The sequence below is a fragment of the Glandiceps talaboti genome, chromosome 7 (genome assembly GCF_964340395.1).
Source record: "Glandiceps talaboti chromosome 7, keGlaTala1.1, whole genome shotgun sequence".
Lineage (NCBI taxonomy): Eukaryota > Metazoa > Hemichordata > Enteropneusta > Spengelidae > Glandiceps > Glandiceps talaboti.
The window spans coordinates 7,047,374-7,068,038 of NC_135555.1; the positions used below are offsets into that span (position 1 = coordinate 7,047,374).

The window sequence follows — 20,665 nt, forward strand, 5'->3', positions numbered from 1 at the left end:
TTAAGAGGAAGGGTGTTGTATTTTTTCCAATTATGTAATTTGCAGTACAAGTATAAGAGGTAATATTTGAACCAGTGTATGAACAATAGTGGTATTTGCACTGCAGTGCAACACTACACATTATTGTACACGTTCATGCAAATGATATGCAAATGAGTGTGATAATTAGTTGCACATGAATGTGATATTATCCTACAGTATGATCCTTTATGGCGATTTGCTGTTTCGGATAAACATAATGACAGAAATGTCTACTCAATGATGATTATGTACAGCTGCACAGAGAACACGTACTGCAAGTCTTGATACAGATACCCCGAGTATACAATACACATCACTTGCATTCATGCATCATGGGGATCTATCATACAATCATACTGCACTCCTGATCAGATCAATTGTAGTAGCTAGACATGGTTGAAGTTGAAGTCATCAGTAGTTCAAGTAGAAACAAAACAAAATATAGACTGTAACAATACAAATATAAACTGCACCCTTTCATATTACAATGAAGTACACTTAGGGATGAGATCAATAGTTCAGTGTAGGACAAAATAAAACTATTTAGTTTTGCCAACTTTTGGGGTATTTGTTTTTTTAATCACAATGAAGAATGTAGTACAAAATCACTATGGAAACAGCACAAAAAAGCATGTTAACATATAAAACAGTGTGCACTGTGAGTGCGACCATATGCACAGTTGCAGTTTTTATTTACAAATGTATACCTGTTGCACTCGTCTTTAAAAAATTACATACAGATACCACACATAGCAGTAGTATTAGTAAAATGATGAATATTGCATAGGTAACAATTAACATGGATTGTTTGGCATAAATTGGATTAAAAATTATCATATAAACTGTACAGTTGTGTTACAATTAACTAAATATGCTATTGTTATTGTTTTGTGCTGACAGGGATGTACTTGTCAGGAAAAGCAAGAATGGCTTCAGAAGCTCACTATTACTATGGTGATTGCGAAACTTCCAAGGAGGAAATTCAACAAAGCTTTATTGAAAATTACAACAGTTTAGATGTTGGGAATTGCAGCACATCATATCCTGATGTTTCATGTGAATTAGAAAATGTGACTGTTGAGTGTGGTGATTTCACACCTGCAATAAGCAGGAGAGAAGTGAAACGACCAAGGAGATCTGACCGTACAAAGCACAGAGAACACAGACCAATATCTAATGTAGAGAATATTCATGATAGAAGAAAAAGGCAAAATAACGGCAATGTCAAAGTGATTTTCACTGTGATTGCAATCATTACATCTAATGATCCAGTGACAGAAGCCATGCAGATTAATGTATTTTATGGTATCTTAGATGCATATTATGCCCTAGAAGAAGTCAACTTTGACGGTGGCATTGAGTTAGACATAAATAATACACCAGTCACACAGGTGAATGCAGACATAACCTCTATACGCTTTGACGGAGTTGTTGCCGATTGTTCCGTCGGTCAAATTGGAAAAGCTTCTGCCGGGCAAGAAAGTGCTCAGTGCAGTAAGTATCACTATTACTTTTACAAAAGTTAGTTATGTGATTTAATTGCTGGAGATTTAACATTTCCAATGTCATATTTGTAGTACATTCTACAACAGTACTGTACTAAAATTAAGGGTGCTAATATCAGTCTTGGTAAAGCTGTGTGTATGTGTGTGTGTGTGTAACTCGTGTTAATGTACAAAAAACTGCCAGGCCAGTGCCTTGATAGGACTTATTTTATTTGGAGTAAAATGACTGAACTCGTCGTATGTACATGTACATTTTGTAGTTGAGACAAATGTACATAAATACCATTTTTCATAATAGAAAGTATTGTATATCTTTGAATGATGGCATACATTTCATGAATGATGAAATACAAACCTTTCATTTAACAATGTCAGCTGAGTCTGGATGAGGTTATAGCTTGTAGTAAGGTGTTAGCAAATAGAATCTGTGCCACTGAGCAGTATGCATTGGAACTAAAATGGGGATGATTTACATTCCTTTAGAAGCTTTGTGAGAAAATGAGGAGGGAGATGATGAAACGATTTCTTTTATCTTTATTTTGGACAGGGTGAAGTTTATTTATCTCGTGCCCATTGAAACAAATGTAATGTTTAATTTGACAGACATATCTTAATATCAACCTATAATCTATTTGTATGATATAATTTACAGTTAATTGCCCTGCTGGCACCTACTGGGAGATGAGTTTTGATGGTGAAAGACAGTGTACACCATGTGCCAAGGGATTTTATCAGATGAAAGAGGCACAAACTGAATGTATTCCATGTGACTCCGGGAAAACTACACAGACTACTGGTTCCAAGTATGAGGATGACTGTAAAGGTAAGTTGAATGGAAATCTGGTACCTATCATGATAGTAACATTTGGAATGGAAAGAATCAGAGCATTTGATATCACGGTGAACAGCCTGATGTTGCATCCCATTAAAAAACTCTTGTGGAGTATATTTGTTAGGGTTGATGATCATATCAGTAATTAAATGCTTATAAATAGACTCTTAGTTTATACCTATACATGTCATGTATCCACAGAAGTAGAAATATGGATGCCAAATTGATATTTATATTATACTTTTCATTCATAAAACAACTTTCGTATGTTTTTCTTCTTGAAAAAAACAAACTGTGAAACAACATGTACAAAGTCCATGTTACTCAATAAATTTGCAAAAAATTAAAATATGCATGTACAATAACTTCAGACACTTTCTAGTTCTTTGTAATTTATTGAGTTACAAACAATGACTTAATTGGGTATATGTTGTTTCCTATTGTTTTTTTCTATGGAAAGATGTATTAAAGTTGTTTTTTTAAAGAAAACCAATGTACTTATTCATATGACCACTTTTGATGTTTTCTAGGGATTCAGTAGCTAGCATATCTGTCGTGTCAGTCATGATAGTAACATTTGGAATGGAAAGAATCGGAGCATTTGATATCACGGTGAACAGCCTGATGTTGCATCCCATTAAAAAACTCCACTTTTGATGTTTTCTAGGGATTCAGTAGCTAGCATATCTGTCATGTGTCAGTCACTGAATAATATTTGTATCAACCATGCGAACAAGACAAAGGCAATCTAATCTTTCCTGAGACAACCATATGTTCAGATAATGTGTGCCTGAGAAGCCTCTTGTAGTCTTAGCTCCACTGTCAGTGGCAGCTGAGCAGAACTTAAGGGTTAGGTTAATTCTCCGTTAGCGTCTGTCGTCCATCGGTGTCTGTTGTCCATTGGTGAATGTTGTCCATCAGACTGTCGGTCAACTTTTCTACTTTCATCTTTATCTTCTAAAACTGCATAGTCAATTAACCTGAAATTTGGTGTATAGGTGTCAATTGATGAGCAGATATAGATTCGTTCGAGACAAGTTGATTGGATCATTTTTATGCAAATTGGGTAGAAAATAGATTTTTTGGTAAAAGTACTTCAAAAATCTTCTCAAAAACTGCTGGGCCAATTGAGTTGAAATTTGTTGTGTAGGTGTCCTGGGATAAGCAGATATAAGTTTGTTCAAGACAAACTGATTGGGTTATCAATGTGCAAATTAGAGGTAAAAATAGAATTTTTATAAAATGGTGACTATGATATAAAATACAGTATACTTTCTGTGTGAAATGTGTTCAATAGTGTGTGAGTCATCATATGAAAGTATGATACTAGGCCTATTGCCCTCTGGCCTGTTGCATGTCTATCTGATTCCATACTAATGACAAGGCCTCCGTGAGCTGCATAGTGCATCAGATAGGATGTATGACAGTGCTTTTAAGTTTTAAACTATATTCGATACAACCGTCGTAAGTAGTTGATCAAGCCTACATGTATGATGACATTTCTATATAATGTACGTAACTCTCTGCAGATTATTGCCAAGCAGGATTTTGGTCTGATAGTGGTCTTGAACCATGTATGAACTGCTCTGTTGGATACTATCAGACGAACCAAGGAGGACTATCTTGTGTCAGATGTCCTGATGGAAAATCCACAGTCAGTGTAGCCTCAACCAGTCAAGATGATTGCATCTGTGAGTATATTGAAACGACACAAGCCGAGTTTATAGTTTCTTTGGTGTGTTATCTTTGTTATAGATGAAAGGGATATCTCTTGTAATCTAATTATATGAAATTTCAAGCATCCTAAAAGATATTGTGTAATTATTGAAAATCATGTTCCAAATTATATTGAATTTGAAGTGTGCATTCTTCAGATACAGCCTGATTACTAAAAATCATCAGTTATGCAAATGGCTAATTAATGCTCATTGGATGTGCATCATAAACTAATTAGCCTTTGTGGTTAGCATATGGAAGATGTGTAGCAAGTTTCATTGAAATTGATGCTGCAGTTTTTGATATATCGTGTCTGCAAATATACAATTTACACACACAAACAAATTTACACATGGACACACAGACAGATAAAAACATAACATAACCTCCCCTTATGGAAGGTAAAAGTGAAAATGATGTTGGCATTTTTATTTGAAAAAGTTGTCGTGTAAACACAACCAGAGAAAGTAACTTTACTGAGGTCAAGATTTCTAAAGGATAAATTTGTAAGATCTGTCTTTACTTGAATGATGATTGTGGTGTCATATATTATATTTTTTTAGCACTGTGTTCACCAGGACAGTACTCTTCAAATGGTTTATCTCCTTGTCAACCCTGCCCACTCCATCACTTCCAGCCATACAGTCAACAGACAGATTGTATGGACTGTCCGGGCAACAGGGAAACAGCTAGTACTGGAGCAGTTCAGGAAAGTGATTGTATAGGTATGTAACAAATTGTTTGAACCTTGTGTAAATATATTAAATACATGCACTACCTCAAACATTGAAATTGTTATCTCTTGAAACATGGTTTGATTAAAGTATGTGCATGGGAAAATCTACAAACAAATATAAGAGTGTTAAAAGGTGAAATTAAAACTACAGCGATAATGAATAAATTAATCATAATTGTTAAATTAAATACACAATATTTTTTATTTTTGGTCAATATGAAAAGAAAAGATAGTACCAGGAAAAACAAGCCCTTCGCTGCATTCCAAAGTAATTGTATTTTTATGTGTTGTGCACTTTTTTCCAGCTATTTAGAATTATTACCATGTATATAAAAACTCACCTGTGCAAATGTTCTGTCTAAAGTTTATAACTTTAACTTCATTTCCACCAAGAAATACTAGTAGCTCATCAAAGAATTCAATGGGTATCCACTATGGCTTTGGCAATGTTTTCTGAAGTCATGATGTATGACATTGTGTCACTTTAGACAATCATCCCAAATTCGCTGAAATTGATATTTCCCCCATCACAGTTCATGGAAGGTTGTAAAGTCCCATGTATAAATTGCATCGATTCCCTATAATCCCCACAGTTCATGGAAGGTTGTAAAGTCCCATGTATAAATTGCGTTCCTATAATCCCCACAGTTCATGGAAGGTTGTAAAGTCCCATGTATAAATTGCGTTCCTATAATCCCCACAGTTCATGGAAGGTTGTAAAGTCCCATGTATGAATTGCGTCCCTATAATCCCCACAGTTCATGTAAGGTTGTAAAGTCCCATGTATGAATTGCGTCCCTATAATCCCCACAGTTCATGTAAGCCCTCACCAAACAGGAAAGCTTCCATTAGCTCTCAGAAAGCTGTCAAAGACTACCCTTCGATAGCTATCCAAGGAAGACTTTTGATAGCTATCATCAAGGTGGTGATAACCCTCAGACACAGTAGAGGCAGGTATCTACTTAGCCATCGAGAGCTAGTTAGCCCTCCGATAGCTATACCTTAGCTCTGTGAGAGCACGAATTATTTAAATGAGAAGGCTAACTTAGCCGTCGATAGCTATCATTGATAGTTATCATTGATAGCTATCATTTTATGTAAATGAGGTGGATTGCTCAGCCATTGATAGCTATCATATACCCGTAGATAGCTATTTTCCTATCGATAGCTTAATCCATTCTTAGGGGGTATTTTACATGACGAGAGATATATAGCTAAGTCTTCCGATAGCTATTCTCAGAACACGAATTAGCCTTCCGATAGCTATTCTCAGAGCATGAACTATGATAAGAGAAGGCTTACTTACCATCTGATAGCTATCATGTACCTGCTGATAGATATTCTGTTCAAGTTATTGTACTTGTCAAAATATCCAACCTTGAGTGTACGAGTGTCTGTCAGTTGCAAGCCAAGTATGCTTCAATAATAAACTGGATAGCAACCACTCTTACCATCAAGATGTAGTAGAGAAATATGCACTAGCAACTTAGTAAATGATTGTTAGCTGGGATCTTTAAATAGCTACAAATACCTTGACTATCAAACAATATTTTCACCAAAATGCACAAAGTTCTGTAAGTAGAAGCCATACAAAAGTATATACCACTGTAAACGAAACAAATTTAAGTGATAATACTACATTTATTTCATTTTAAAAAAAAATTAGATTGGTGCAACACATATCTGATAATAGGAACCATTGAAAATCAGAATCGACGTTGTTTGAAATATAAATGTCAGGAGAGGCAGTATAAGGAACAACAGCTCAATAAGACAATCAAAAGTTACAAATAATGTAATTGGAAATCAATATTGTACCATAGTTCAATAAGTCAGAAGAAGACATTGAAACATTTTCTCAAAATAATGAATGTTACAAAATTGTCACTTATTATCAGTATTGAACACAGATCAGTATTTCAAAATTAGGCACTGAAACTCATTGAAAGTTCATATGTCTTCATGAACAATCTCACCAATATGCTAGATTTTTTTTTTTTTTGGGTGGGGGGGGGGGGGGTCAATTTTTTTCCTCTTTATATTTACTTTTTTTTTTAAATTAAAGCATTTCAGTACCATTTTGAATTACCGACCTCTGCTGGGATTTTTTCATTGGAAGTTTTATTAGGCATCACGTCCAAGTTGTATCTTTAGCTTTTGCAGCAAGGTACACTGAAAGAAAAAGAAAATATATATAATCACTCAAGAGTATGATACCAATGTATGTAAGTATACACAAAAGTTTAGAAACTGCTGATACATGTACATGTAGGCACATGGAGTAATTTTGTGGTACATTTTCTTGTACAACTACGCCAAATACATTCCACTTGCTGTTTTAATTTCATGAATTGTATGTGGTACATTTAGGAAATAATTGTTCATTTTGAAAAAATATATTGTAACAAGATCAGTTCACAGATACAAGATTTGCAATATTATTAGAAATTACCTATCATAATTTTATATAAATATATATATAAATATAACATACCTCTGACTGTATCAATATTATGAACATCTAGGACAGGTAAGTTGTGCCGCTCCTTGCCTCTCCTTAAACCCTGACACCACAGCTATTCATTAGTTCTTGCCTTGTAAATACAAGGCCAAGAACAGAATTCATGAGCGATCCTGAAATATATTGAAAATACATGCAAGATATATGAAACCTCAGGCAGTAATACACTTTTTAAATCACATCTTAATGTGTCAACACAGACTCTCCCAGAATTCTTCCATAATAAAGGAGGATTCATGTTTAAATTTGAGGTTAAACATATAACTTGTCATCTAGAAACCGTTAATTTCACAATACACACCAAGATTGTGGTTATACACTCCAACTTTCAGCACAATCTACCTAAATGAGGAGTTGGCATTGAAGTAGTTTGCTCAAAAAATCAACTCTTAATGTTAAATCATTCACATTGTTTACATATAACATGTAAAAGGAGAAGATTCAAAGAATTTCATACTCAACCCCCCACCCCACCCATCTCTACTTGTTTAATGTTCACTGTTTATCAAGAATTATTTTGCTATGATGCAGCAAGATTAACAGTTTGTTAGAAATTCATCAAGTCACTTACAAATGTGTTATTTGTTCCACTCATGTATGGTGACCACACAAGTTATTATTAAAATCAACTCACCAAGATAATCCTTAGCTTTAGCAGCATTATTTTCTGCATCGAACAGACCAACAGAACTAACTTTTACATCACTATACTCAACAGGGTGTTCTGTTAGAATCACAAGTGGTCTCATGGACTTTGTACCCTGTGGAGATAAACAGACAAAATTATAGTGCCAGTTACAACTCGACATACAATTTGTTCAGTGTCTTCTACAATGAAGTGTTACTTTCATACATGTCAGACTATAATTGATTGTTCTATTCTATTCTAAGCTTAGAGAAAACACAACTAATATTGCACAAAAAATATTACATAGGCCATCGTAACACCGTTCCATAAAGAGTGTAAAAACTTAAAGTATTACAATCAATCAATCTTTATTATGTAACATCATGCTTTAGCGAGCATGGTAAAGCATACAAAGATAAGTAAATAAAATACAGAAAAAGTATGCATTCACTGCCATATTTGACACATCTCAGTCTATGTGTCAGAGTTCTCAGAGTGCATATTTCAAGAGCTAGGATCTACTGTGCTGTTCATGGCAATCAGTGTAAGGAAATCTCAGAAAAGGTTCAGTAAATTTAGACAGTGACAAAGTAATTCTACATTAAGGCTAAGAAAAAAATAAAGCAGTTAATCATGGATTTCACGACTGCACAAGGCATGCAATACTGAGTAAATATTACTTACTTGGTCACTTTGGCGAGTGGAACACCACAATCCCGTCGTAAAATTCAGAAATAAACACGTATTTCCCGCTGTTATCGAGTTACTTGACAGGGAATTCACATTTTAAGGTTGCTGCTATAGGCATGTCATTTCCTAAGAGATCTACCTTGGTCAACCAAACTTCCCTCTCTTTACACATGTTACATAAGGTTAACGGTCAATGACCAGTTTGGTTGTTTGTTAAATGTAAACTCCTCTGCTCATCCACCGTACGCATGTTCATTATAATGACAGCCTTCACGGAGAACTTACACCGTATTAAAATGATGCCTGTTGCGAATAATTTGGTTTTATGAGCGCAGTGATCAAGCAAAAGCAACACTGATCAAGCGAAACGCATGAATGTCTTCAAGCTTCTACTTCTAGTCCATGGCAAAATGCTGAGACTCTAGAAGATAGAAGATTGCTCTAAAGGGGGGGGGGGGTACCTTGTAGTTCCATTTTATTTTTATTTTATTTTATTTTATTTTTTTAAGACTAGAAGATTGTTTTACAGGCGTTGGGGGGGGGGGTACTTTGTAGTTCCAATTTATTTTTATTTTTTAACATTTTATTTTAACTTGTTCCATTTTATTTTTATTTTTTAACATTTTTTTAAGATTATAAGATTTTTTATAGGCGGGAGGGTATAGCTTGTAGTTCCTTTTTTATTTTTTTTATTTTTTTGAGAAACACTTACATTACACTAGATGAATCGCAACTCATTAGTCCAATTTATGAAAATACATGGGTTTAAAATTCAAATTCTGTTGGTAATTAATGACTTCTTTACTGTCATATTGACAAGGCTGGACTTTTGTACAAATTGGTAATTGCACTTTAAGTGCCAACAACTCACACCTTCAAGTTCTATCCAGAGCTTTATATCAGTCAATGTTTCTTCATGCCTCTGTCGATGGCTTGCTTTTTACTTTGCTCACATATGGCTGTTAATATTTCTGATAGCTATTATGTGGATGCCTGTTTTAGCCTTCACAACTTGTTACCTTACCCATCGAAGGCTGTGATAGCTTCGAAGGATAAGGGGGTTTAGCCTTCACATCTTTCTCAATGAGCCTTCAATAGCTGTGATAGCTATCGGAGGCTTAATTTTTACCTTAGCCCTCTGACTTAGCCTTCATAGTCTACCAGTCAATGGCTGTGATAGCTATGAAGGTTTGGGTTAGCCTTCACATCTTGTTCACTTAGCCATCAATGACTGTTCAGCTTAGCCTTCAATAGCTGTGATAGCTATCGAAAGCTTATTTTTCACCAAAATTCAGTTTTGAGAGCTATCGGATAGCTATCGGAGAGCTTATTTAGCCCTCCAGTTTGGTGAGGGAGGTTGTAAAGTCCCATGTATAAATTGCGTCCCTATAATCCCCACAGTTCATGTAAGGTTGTAAAGTCCCATGTATGAATTGCGTCCCTATAATCCCCACAGTTCATGTAAGGTTGTAAAGTCCCATGTATGAATTGAGTCCCTATAATCCCCACAGTTCATGGAAGGTTGTAAAGTCCCATGTATAAATTGCGTCCCTATAATCCCCACAGTTCATGTAAGGTTGTAAAGTCCCATGTATGAATTGCATCCCTATAATCCCCAGAGTTCATGGAAGGTTGTAAAGTCCCATGTATGAATTGAGTCCCTATAATCCCCACAGTTCATGTAAGGTTGTAAAGTCCCATGTATGAATTGCGTCCCTATAATCCCCACAGTTCATGGAAGGTTGTAAAGTCCCATGTATGAATTAATGCATCCCTATAATCCCCACAGTTCATGGAAGGTTGTAAAGTCCCATGTATGAATTGAGTCCCTATAATCCCCACAGTTCATGTAAGGTTGTAAAGTCCCATGTATGAATTGCATCCCTATAATCCCCACAGTTCATGGAAGGTTGTAAAGTCCCATGTATGAATTGCGTCCCTATAATCCCCACAGTTCATGTAAGGTTGTAAAGTCCCATGTATAAATTGCGTCCCTATAATCCCCACAGTTCATGTAAGGTTGTAAAGTCCCATGTATGAATTGCGTCCCTATAATCCCCACAGTTCATGGAAGGTTGTAAAGTCCCATGTATAAATTGCGTTCCTATAATCCCCACAGTTCATGGAAGGTTATTAAGTCACATGTATAAATTGCGTCCCTATAATCCCCACAGTTCATGGAAGGTTGTAAAGTCCCATGTATGAATTGCGTTCCTATAATCCCCACAGTTCATGTAAGGTTGTAAAGTCCCATATATGAATTGCGTTCCTATAATCCCCACAGTTCATGTAAGGTTCTAAAGTCCCATGTATGAATTGCGTCCCTATAATCCCCACAGTTCATGTAAGGTTGTAAAGTCCCATGTATAAATTGCGTCCCTATAATCCCCACAGTTCATGGAAGGTTGTAAAGTCCCATGTATGAATTGAGTCCCTATAATCCCCACAGTTCATGTAAGGTTCTAAAGTCCCATGTATGAATTGAGTCCCTATAATCCCCACAGTTCATGTAAGGTTGTAAAGTCCCATATATGAATTGAGTCCCTATAATCCCCACAGTTCATGGAAGGTTATTAAGTCACATGTATAAATTGCGTCCCTATAATCCCCACAGTTCATGTAAGGTTGTAAAGTCCCATGTATGAATTAATATGCGTCCCAGTAATCCCCACAGTTCATGGAAGGTTGTAAAGTCCCATGTATGAATTGCGTTCCTATAATCCCCACAGTTCATGTAAGGTTGTAAAGTCCCATATATGAATTGCGTTCCTATAATCACCACAGTTCATGTAAGGTTCTAAAGTCCCATGTATGAATTGCGTTCCTATAATCCCCAGAGTTCATGGAAGGTTGTAAAGTCCCATGTATAAATTGCGTTCCTATAATCCCCACAGTTCATGTAAGGTTGTAAAGTCCCATGTATGAATTGCATCCCTATAATCCCCACAGTTCATGGAAGGTTGTAAAGTCCCATGTATGAATTGCATCCCTATAATCCCCAGAGTTCATGGAAGGTTGTAAAGTCCCATGTATGAATTGTGTTCCTATAATCCCCACAGTTCATGTAAGGTTGTAAAGTCCCATGTATGAATTGCGTCCCAGTAATCCCCACAGTTCATGGAAGGTTGTAAAGTCCCATGTATGAATTGCATCCCTATAATCCCCACAGTTCATGGAAGGTTATTAAGTCACATGTATAAATTGCGTCCCTATAATCCCCACAGTTCATGTAAGGTTGTAAAGTCCCATGTATGAATTGCGTCCCAGTAATCCCCACAGTTCATGGAAGGTTGTAAAGTCCCATGTATGAATTGTGTTCCTATAATCCCCACAGTTCATGGAAGGTTGTAAAGTCCCATGTATGAATTGCGTCGACCCATAATCCCCACAGTTCATGTAAGGTTGTAAAGTCCCATGTATGAATTGCGTTCCTATAATCCCCACAGTTCATGTAAGGTTGTAAAGTCCCATGTATGAATTGCGTTCCTATAATCCCCACAGTTCATGTAAGGTTGTAAAGTCCCATGTATAAATTGCGTCCCTATAATCCCCACAGTTCATGTAAGGTTGTAAAGTCCCATGTATGAATTGCATCCCTATAATCCCCACAGTTCATGTAAGGTTGTAAAGTCCCATGTATAAATTGAGTCCCTATAATCCCCACAGTTCATGTAAGGTTGTAAAGTCCCATGTATGAATTGCGTCCCTATAATCCCCACAGTTCATGGAAGGTTGTAAAGTCCCATGTATAAATTGCGTTCCTATAATCCCCACAGTTCATGGAAGGTTGTAAAGTCCCATGTATGAATTGAGTCCCTATAATCCCCACAGTTCATGTAAGGTTGTAAAGTCCCATGTATGAATTGCGTTCCTATAATCCCCAGAGTTCATGGAAGGTTGTAAAGTCCCATGTATGAATTGCATCCCTATAATCCCCACAGTTCATGTAAGGTTGTAAAGTCCCATGTATGAATTGCGTTCCTATAATCCCCACAGTTCATGTAAGGTTGTAAAGTCCCATGTATGAATTGCATCCCTATAATCCCCACAGTTCATGTAAGGTTGTAAAGTCCCATGTATGAATTGCATCCCTATAATCCCCACAGTTCATGTAAGGTTGTAAAGTCCCATGTATGAATTGCGTTCCTATAATCCCCAGAGTTCATGGAAGGTTGTAAAGTCCCATGTATGAATTGAGTCCCTATAATCCCCACAGTTCATGTAAGGTTGTAAAGTCCCATGTATGAATTGCGTTCCTATAATCCCCACAGTTCATGTAAGGTTGTAAAGTCCCATGTATGAATTGAGTCCCTATAATCCCCACAGTTCATGTAAGGTTCTAAAGTCCCATGTATGAATTGCGTTCCTATAATCCCCAGAGTTCATGGAAGGTTGTAAAGTCCCATGTATAAATTGCGTTCCTATAATCCCCACAGTTCATGGAAGGTTGTAAAGTCCCATGTATGAATTGTGTTCCTATAATCCCCACAGTTCATGTAAGGTTGTAAAGTCCCATATATGAATTGCGTTCCTATAATCCCCACAGTTCATGTAAGGTTATTAAGTCACATGTATGAATTGCATCCCTATAATCCCCACAGTTCATGTAAGGTACGTTGTAAAGTCCCATGTATGAATTCCGTCCCAGTAATCCCCACAGTTCATGGAATGTTGTAAAGTCCCATGTATGAATTGTGTTCCTATAATCCCCACAGTTCATGTAAGGTTGTAAAGTCCCATATATGAATTGCGTTCCTATAATCCCCACAGTTCATGGAAGGTTGTAAAGTCCCATGTATGAATTGTGTTCCTATAATCCCCACAGTTCATGTAAGGTTTTAAAGTCCCATGTATGAATTGTGTTCCTATAATCCCCACAGTTCATGTAAGGTTGTAAAGTCCCATATATGAATTGCGTTCCTATAATCCCCACAGTTCATGGAAGGTTGTAAAGTCCCATGTATGAATTGTGTTCCTATAATCCCCACAGTTCATGGAAGGTTGTAAAGTCCCATGTATGAATTGAGTCCCTATAATTCCCCTTATAAAATAAATAAGTGCATAAAAACAAACATTTGCATCATTCAAAACATGGTCCAAAATTTGTGTTATCATTACCCAGCATCACTCTAATGCAGTTCAATGGAGAGCGTGCACAACTATTTGCCAGGCAATAATTTTTCATATCACATCCCGGTACAGTTTGCCCAAATATGGCAAGTGGCGCACTCATTGATATCTGTTCGCGTAGGGATTTTGTTTGTAAATTTCGTCACTATTTTACATTTTAGCAAATAAAATGATATTTTACCGCGAACACTTTTATGGCCTGAATATGGATTTTGCAGACCTTGGTAGTATGGCTCATGGGCCCTCCTAAAAGTCGAGCCCTTCCGGTGTAAAATCGTGGTCCATAAAAGTCATAACTGGACCATAAAGATTAACATTCACAGCATATAGCATATAAGAAATAGATTATCATCGAAAAGAAGAATGAACAATTATTATTATAGTGCTGAAGGTTAGCAGGTTATGATATGAAATTATCACACCAAATATAAATAAAAGATTGTGTTAATTCATTTGTATGTGATCTGCATAGTTGCATTTCTTTCATTGTGTGCCTGATAAAGAACATACTATTTATAGAGTTCCCTACATTCTGAGAAAATGGAAACCCTCATTGAGCGGAGCCCGCAGGTGCTATGTTTGCTGGGCCTGGGTGACTCTGGGATAGCCTGTGGACTGACTGGGAAGGCCTCTTCAGTTCCATAGCAACGTGATATAGAGCATGCAATATAGCCTGTCATGTAGTCCCAAACCCGAATGGATCTCTGTAGCATTTGTGTGTGTTTGTGTGCATTTGTCTGCATAACAGAAAATCACTGGGACGAATTCCCAGCACAAAAATTTTATTTAAAAAAAAAAGAAAGAAAAAAACAAACAGAAAAAAAAACCTCATTGATTTGATTTATACAGTATATATTTAGCCTTCAACAAATGAAAACTTTGTTCATCGTGATTATAGTTGTGAAATCACCAATCTTTCAAAGGTGATATCGGCATTGCATTATGGAAAATAGATATAATAATATTGAATTGTTATTTTTTGTAGTTGTTGATGAATGTGAATCAGGGCCATGTCAAAATGGTGGAGCCTGCACCGATGCCATAGGGTCCTATTCATGCGGTTGCCTTGTTGGTTACCAAGGGAACCATTGTGAAGTAAACTTTGATGACTGCCAATCAAATCCCTGTTTAAATGGGGCTTCATGTACAGATGGTGTGAACAGTTACACATGCACCTGTGCACCTGGTTATGAAGGTCAGTCAATAATTAAGTTTATTGTGAATTTTAACCAAATTTTTTTTTTAATGTATGTATATATATAATATGAATGAATACAATGTCATGCAGCTGCAATATTTTATCAACAGTTACATATTTAATGTATATTTTATATTAACTCTGACATCAAATTAATGTTAGAATAGGCTTAATGCACAAAATGTAAAAGTTTGAATGATAAGTAGCTGCCATTTCTGCCTACAGATATCTTGCTGACTTTTTGCTCTAAATGCGTGGTTATGTATCATCTTTATCACCCACAGCCATTTCACACCTGACTGCATAATTATGATCTTTGCTTCATGGTATGTCATATAAATGGTCGCTATGTTACATTTCTGGTTGCATAAATAACTTTCAACTGTCTTCTTATCACTGCCTGCGAATACTATTTTACGTCCGCCTACATGTACTTGTATGTACATTGTGTCCTTATATAATTTCTCCTCATGATGGATATTATATCTGTTCAACAAGCTTGCAGTGTGTAACCAACTAGCACAGTTATGTATTTTTGCTAATTGGTATCACAGTAGTGAATCATAACAATAATTTCCTCTTCTTTCATAGGTGATAACTGTGAACGAGACATTGATGAGTGTGCAAGTAATCCATGTAAAGCTGGTGGTTCATGCATAGATTTGGTAAATGCCTTCGAGTGTGTTTGTCGCGATGCTTACACTGGTGATGTGTGTCAAACACACGAAGGTCTATGTCATGGTTGCGTAAATGGTGTATGTGTAATAACAACTTGTAGTTGTTATTCTGGATACAGAGGTAACTGTTTATACCAAAGAGAGGACTCTTACAGTGGGTTCCATCCATCCATCCATCCATATACGTCAGTTCTCAGACCTGCAATATCCAATTTCATTCAAATCTAGTATAAAGGTGACATAACTCATGGGACATATAAATGTCACTTTGTTTTACTCCATAATGCAAAATTGACTAAATTGTGGCCATGCATGTAGTTGAATACACATTTTTACTGCATAATTCAAAAACAGTAATACATAGAAACTCCATTCAAGTATTAGTTTTCTTTGAAGATTTTGACCTTTGACCATGACCTTCAGGATCAATTATCAAAGTTAAGCCATTTCTTGCATATCACAGACACTTTGTTGTAGTTAAAAGATGCCAATTTCTTTTTAAATCATGTTCAAAGGTAACGTAAGAGAAAAGAATTTTACTCAAGTATTAATTTTGCTGCTCATATCCTTTCATTCAATCTGAATGGTACTAGCCACATTTGAAGTAAGAAATCATAATTTACTGCATAACTTAAAAATGGTTACTGCAGTACATTGAGACACCATTCAAGTGTCTACACCATAATATCAAATGTAAGCTCTTGTTAAGACCGTGACTTTGACATTGACTTTGACCTTCGGGGTCAATTATCGCAGACATGCTGCAGACAGTTTATGGTACATACGTTGTAAGCATGACCAATATTTCTTTTGAGTAGACAACGCTATTTATGATGTTATGAACTTGCCAGTGAACTGTACATGTAGGACCATTTTTCACACATCAGTTAACAGTATGTTGAATTAAATTAATGTTAGTGTTCATATCTTCAAACCTTAGAAGACTTTTTCAGGTTGAATCATTGATAACCGTGTAGCATTGGCCCAGCCATGTAGTGAAATAGTCAGTTTTGTCATAAATTGTCATACTCAAATTTAATACTGCATTATGAAGTGTTGAAGACAAAACTAACCTTTGATATGTTGTTACAATTTACTATACTAGGAACGACCTGTGAAGATGACATAGATGAATGTTTGTCCAATCCCTGCAAAAATGGAGCCACATGTGAAAATGCTCATAATCAGTTTATCTGCACATGTGCACCTGGTTATACTGGTAAGTGTTATCTAGCTAATTTACATGTACACCCTGTTGCACAGGGAGGTGTCAGTATAGGCTAATTTGCATAAATTATACACCTGATAACACTGATACAGGTTTACTGGCTAATGTACTTCTGATTATTCTTGTAAGTAAGAAGTAGCTAATTCAAAGTACTTTATACATAATGTCATGTAGATATACCCCTGGTTATACTTGAAATCACTTACAATGTACCTTTTTATTACACCAAGTTTTACTTGTATTTGCTAGCTGGCACGTGTATTTGATAGCTAATATACACATGGTTATAATTGTATAAGTACTTACAAGCTAATGTTCTCTTCATTATACGTGAGAGTACTTGCTCGGTAGTGTTATCACTTCGTTACTCTTGTAGTACTTACATTTACTAGTTAAAGTAATCCTTGTTGTTCTAGTAAGTTTTTACAAGCTAATGGACACTTGGTTTATATTCTTATAAGTAATAATTATACACCTGAATTTTATCGTAAGTTTTTACTTGCCAATGTGCAGTATCTTATCACGGTTTCTGTGTGGTTGCATCAAACAGAGTCTGTTTACAGTAAAAGTATGGAGTTATAACTTATAAATATTATTCATTCAAGTGTTTCCACTGCTTGCTCTGCTACATCTAATAATAACAAGAGTTACATTTATTGGCATTTAGTGACACCCTTTGTGACACAAATTAACTAATTCGAATCTCAACAGTGATATTTTTACTCCTGGTTGATAATAGCAATTAAATTTGCTTACTTATGTTTTTGTCAATAATGATAGTGGATTTTTTGTATCTTTTCTCCTCTATAGGTGACACCTGCAGTGAAGATATAAATGAGTGTTTGAGTTTAAGTCCATGTCGTAATTTCAAGGAGTGTATAGATGAAGTCAATTCCTATACATGTGTGTGTAAACCATCCTATACTGGTACCAACTGCTATGAACGTAAGTATGTTTACTTAGCTGCCATCATGGTACAATTACATTGAATGTAATCATTTGACATTGAATGTAATCATTTGCCATCATATACTGGTATAATTACATTGAATGTAATCATTAGCCATCGTATACTGGTATAATTACATTGAATGTAATCATTTGCCATCGTATACTGGTATAATTACATTGAATGTAATCATTTGCCATCATATACTGGTATAATTACATTGAATGTAATCATTTGCCATCCTATACTGGTATAATTACATTGAATGTAATCATTTGCCATCATATACTGGTATTATTACATTGAATGTAATCATTTGACATTGAATGTAATTATTTGCCATCATATACTGGTATAATTACATTGAATGTAATCATTTGCCATCATATACTGGTATTATTACATTGAATGTAATCATTTGCCATCCTATACTGGTATAATTACATTGAATGTAATCATTTGCCATCATATACTAAGTCTGGTATAATTACATTGAATGTAATCATTTGCCATCATATACTGGTACCAATTGCATTGACATAAAAATAAGTAGCTATACATGTATATAGTGACAGCTTCTAAAAAGGCAAATGGATAGCATGTCTGTCCAGCCATCTACTCTAAAACTCTCTGTCCATTGTTATTAATTCTCAGTGATGGCTGCTTTTAAGCTTGGTAAAGTTTGATTGAAGGGCAACATTCAAGTTCACAAGTAGCAAATTACCTTAAAAACTGTAATCAATCAGTCAGACAGTCAATCAATCAATCATTCGATCGATTGCTCAATCAATCAATCTATCCATCCATCCATCAATCAATCAATCAACCAACCAACCAACCAAAAGATCAATTGATAAATCAATAGTTTCAATCAATCAACTATAATGAAACTATAATGATTATGTTATGTAATCATTTGCCATCATATACTGGTATAATGACATTGAATGTAATCATTTGCCATCATATACTGGTATAATTACATTGAATGTAATCATTTGCCATCATATACTGGACAGGTATAATTACATTGAATGTAATCATTTGCCATCCAATCAATCGTTTAAATCTATCAACTATAATGAAACTATAATGATTATGTTTTTTGAAGACTCAATAAAATATCAAAACCAATATTCAAAAATCATAATAGAGAAAGTCAACCAGGAAAATGGGATAGAAAAGAGGAACAACAATCTCATGTTATTACAACATACCCAAATTAATTATATTGTGTGTGTTATATTATATCTCTATTGTTCACAGGAGAGTCGCTTGACTTTGATTTCCTGTTCACTGGTGATATTTTCCAATATTCTGAAGTACATGAAATAACTGAAGACTTGATAGCGTTTACAATCTGTGTCTGGATACAAACACAAGATGTCAATCATCAAGGTACAATACTGTCCTATACTGCAGCAGATAAGACTGATGTCCTTGCTTTGTATGACTATGCAGATCTAAAGGTGAGCAGATTTTTAGTGTCTCCAGCAACTTTACACTTTTTTAAAAGTATATTAAATACTTCATATAGAAAATCATTAGAAATAGGTACCATTAGAAATAAGTACCATTAAAGAAATATTAATTTCTCCAACAACTTTGACTTGAACATTTACTACGTTAGTAATTCTATCATAGAAAATCATTGATGAATACATAACTTTAAGGTTATGACAAACCATTTGATGAAAATTTTGAATGATGTTACTTGAAGGTCCTTGTGTTGCATAAAGTGTGGAAGTCACCTATGTACATGTAGAAAATATTTGTAGATACATGTAACAGGAAGATTGGCTCGAACTGTCACATAGAAATATACTCTATAAAGTTGCTGTAAATGAAGGTGTAAGTTATTTTAATATTGCAGTTAGTAATTCATGGGGTGACCCTGTCAACGGAGGTCTCCATTAACGATGGTACTTGGCATCATATTTGTGTCACATGGAGAAGTGCAGATGGAGCCTGCCAAGTTTTCAAGGATGGAGACCGTAAAGATACAGCTTCTCGAAAGAAACGAACAGATGGACATTTCCAGCAAGGAAGAATAATTTCAAAATCTGGGACACTGACATGTGGTAAGTATAATCATATGCTTTGGACCAATACAGAAAGAGTCTTGCTGCTATAGTTATGCTATAATTATGCACTTCCTGATACATATATCCATAATTTGGCCAAACCTGACAGTCTGGAATGTGTACATGCATATTAATATACATGATTTAATGCAGATCCAACCAAATGTCAACCATGTTTTCTTCTCTCCTTTTCTAAGGCAAAACAATTAGTTTATTATCATGAAAAATAAAGAGTTACCCTCACAATATGCCAGAATTAATATTCTTGTCAAACGTCTGCCGTAATATCAATCCATGTTTGCAGAAAAGGAGACAGTTAAATTATTCTTTTTTTTCAATGACTATAGTTTGATCATATTTCTGGCATTTGACTAAGTTACACATAAATATTATGAATTTAAACATTTAAAATTTATGCTTACAACTACCAATATTATAAAAATTTAGAACCAATCACCAAATTTTTGCTCATATGAATCAGTGTATGTCTTTGCTGTGTACAATGTATCTGTGATCACTATCTCAGGAACCATTGCATAAAATGACATGAGATGTGGTAACCACAGACATTGTTGTTATATCTAAGTTTTCTTAATATTGCTGGTGATGGTATAATTATATTATTACCCAATATTTTTCTTCATTCACCTGGAAAATAATCCAAGGGTTGTCACTATTTGTCAAGCCACATGTAGTAACAATTAGAGCCCCTTAGGTCACTCATATTTTCCTTGGCTGAACGAAGAAAAA

General features: G+C 35.3%; 1 protein-coding gene across 1 annotated transcript in view; it reads left to right on the forward strand.

Moving 5' to 3' along the window:
• LOC144437191 (sushi, von Willebrand factor type A, EGF and pentraxin domain-containing protein 1-like) overlaps positions 1-20,665 on the forward strand; it is a 47,320-nt gene that overhangs the window by 16,199 nt on the left and 10,456 nt on the right. The window contains exons 10-19 of the mRNA XM_078126077.1: positions 922-1,515; positions 2,179-2,349; positions 3,888-4,049; positions 4,638-4,799; positions 14,765-14,974; positions 15,569-15,775; positions 16,760-16,873; positions 17,693-17,827; positions 19,098-19,300; positions 19,705-19,912. Coding sequence (XP_077982203.1) covers positions 922-1,515; positions 2,179-2,349; positions 3,888-4,049; positions 4,638-4,799; positions 14,765-14,974; positions 15,569-15,775; positions 16,760-16,873; positions 17,693-17,827; positions 19,098-19,300; positions 19,705-19,912 — 2,166 coding nt within the window. The remainder of the gene's footprint in view (positions 1-921; positions 1,516-2,178; positions 2,350-3,887; positions 4,050-4,637; positions 4,800-14,764; positions 14,975-15,568; positions 15,776-16,759; positions 16,874-17,692; positions 17,828-19,097; positions 19,301-19,704; positions 19,913-20,665) is intronic.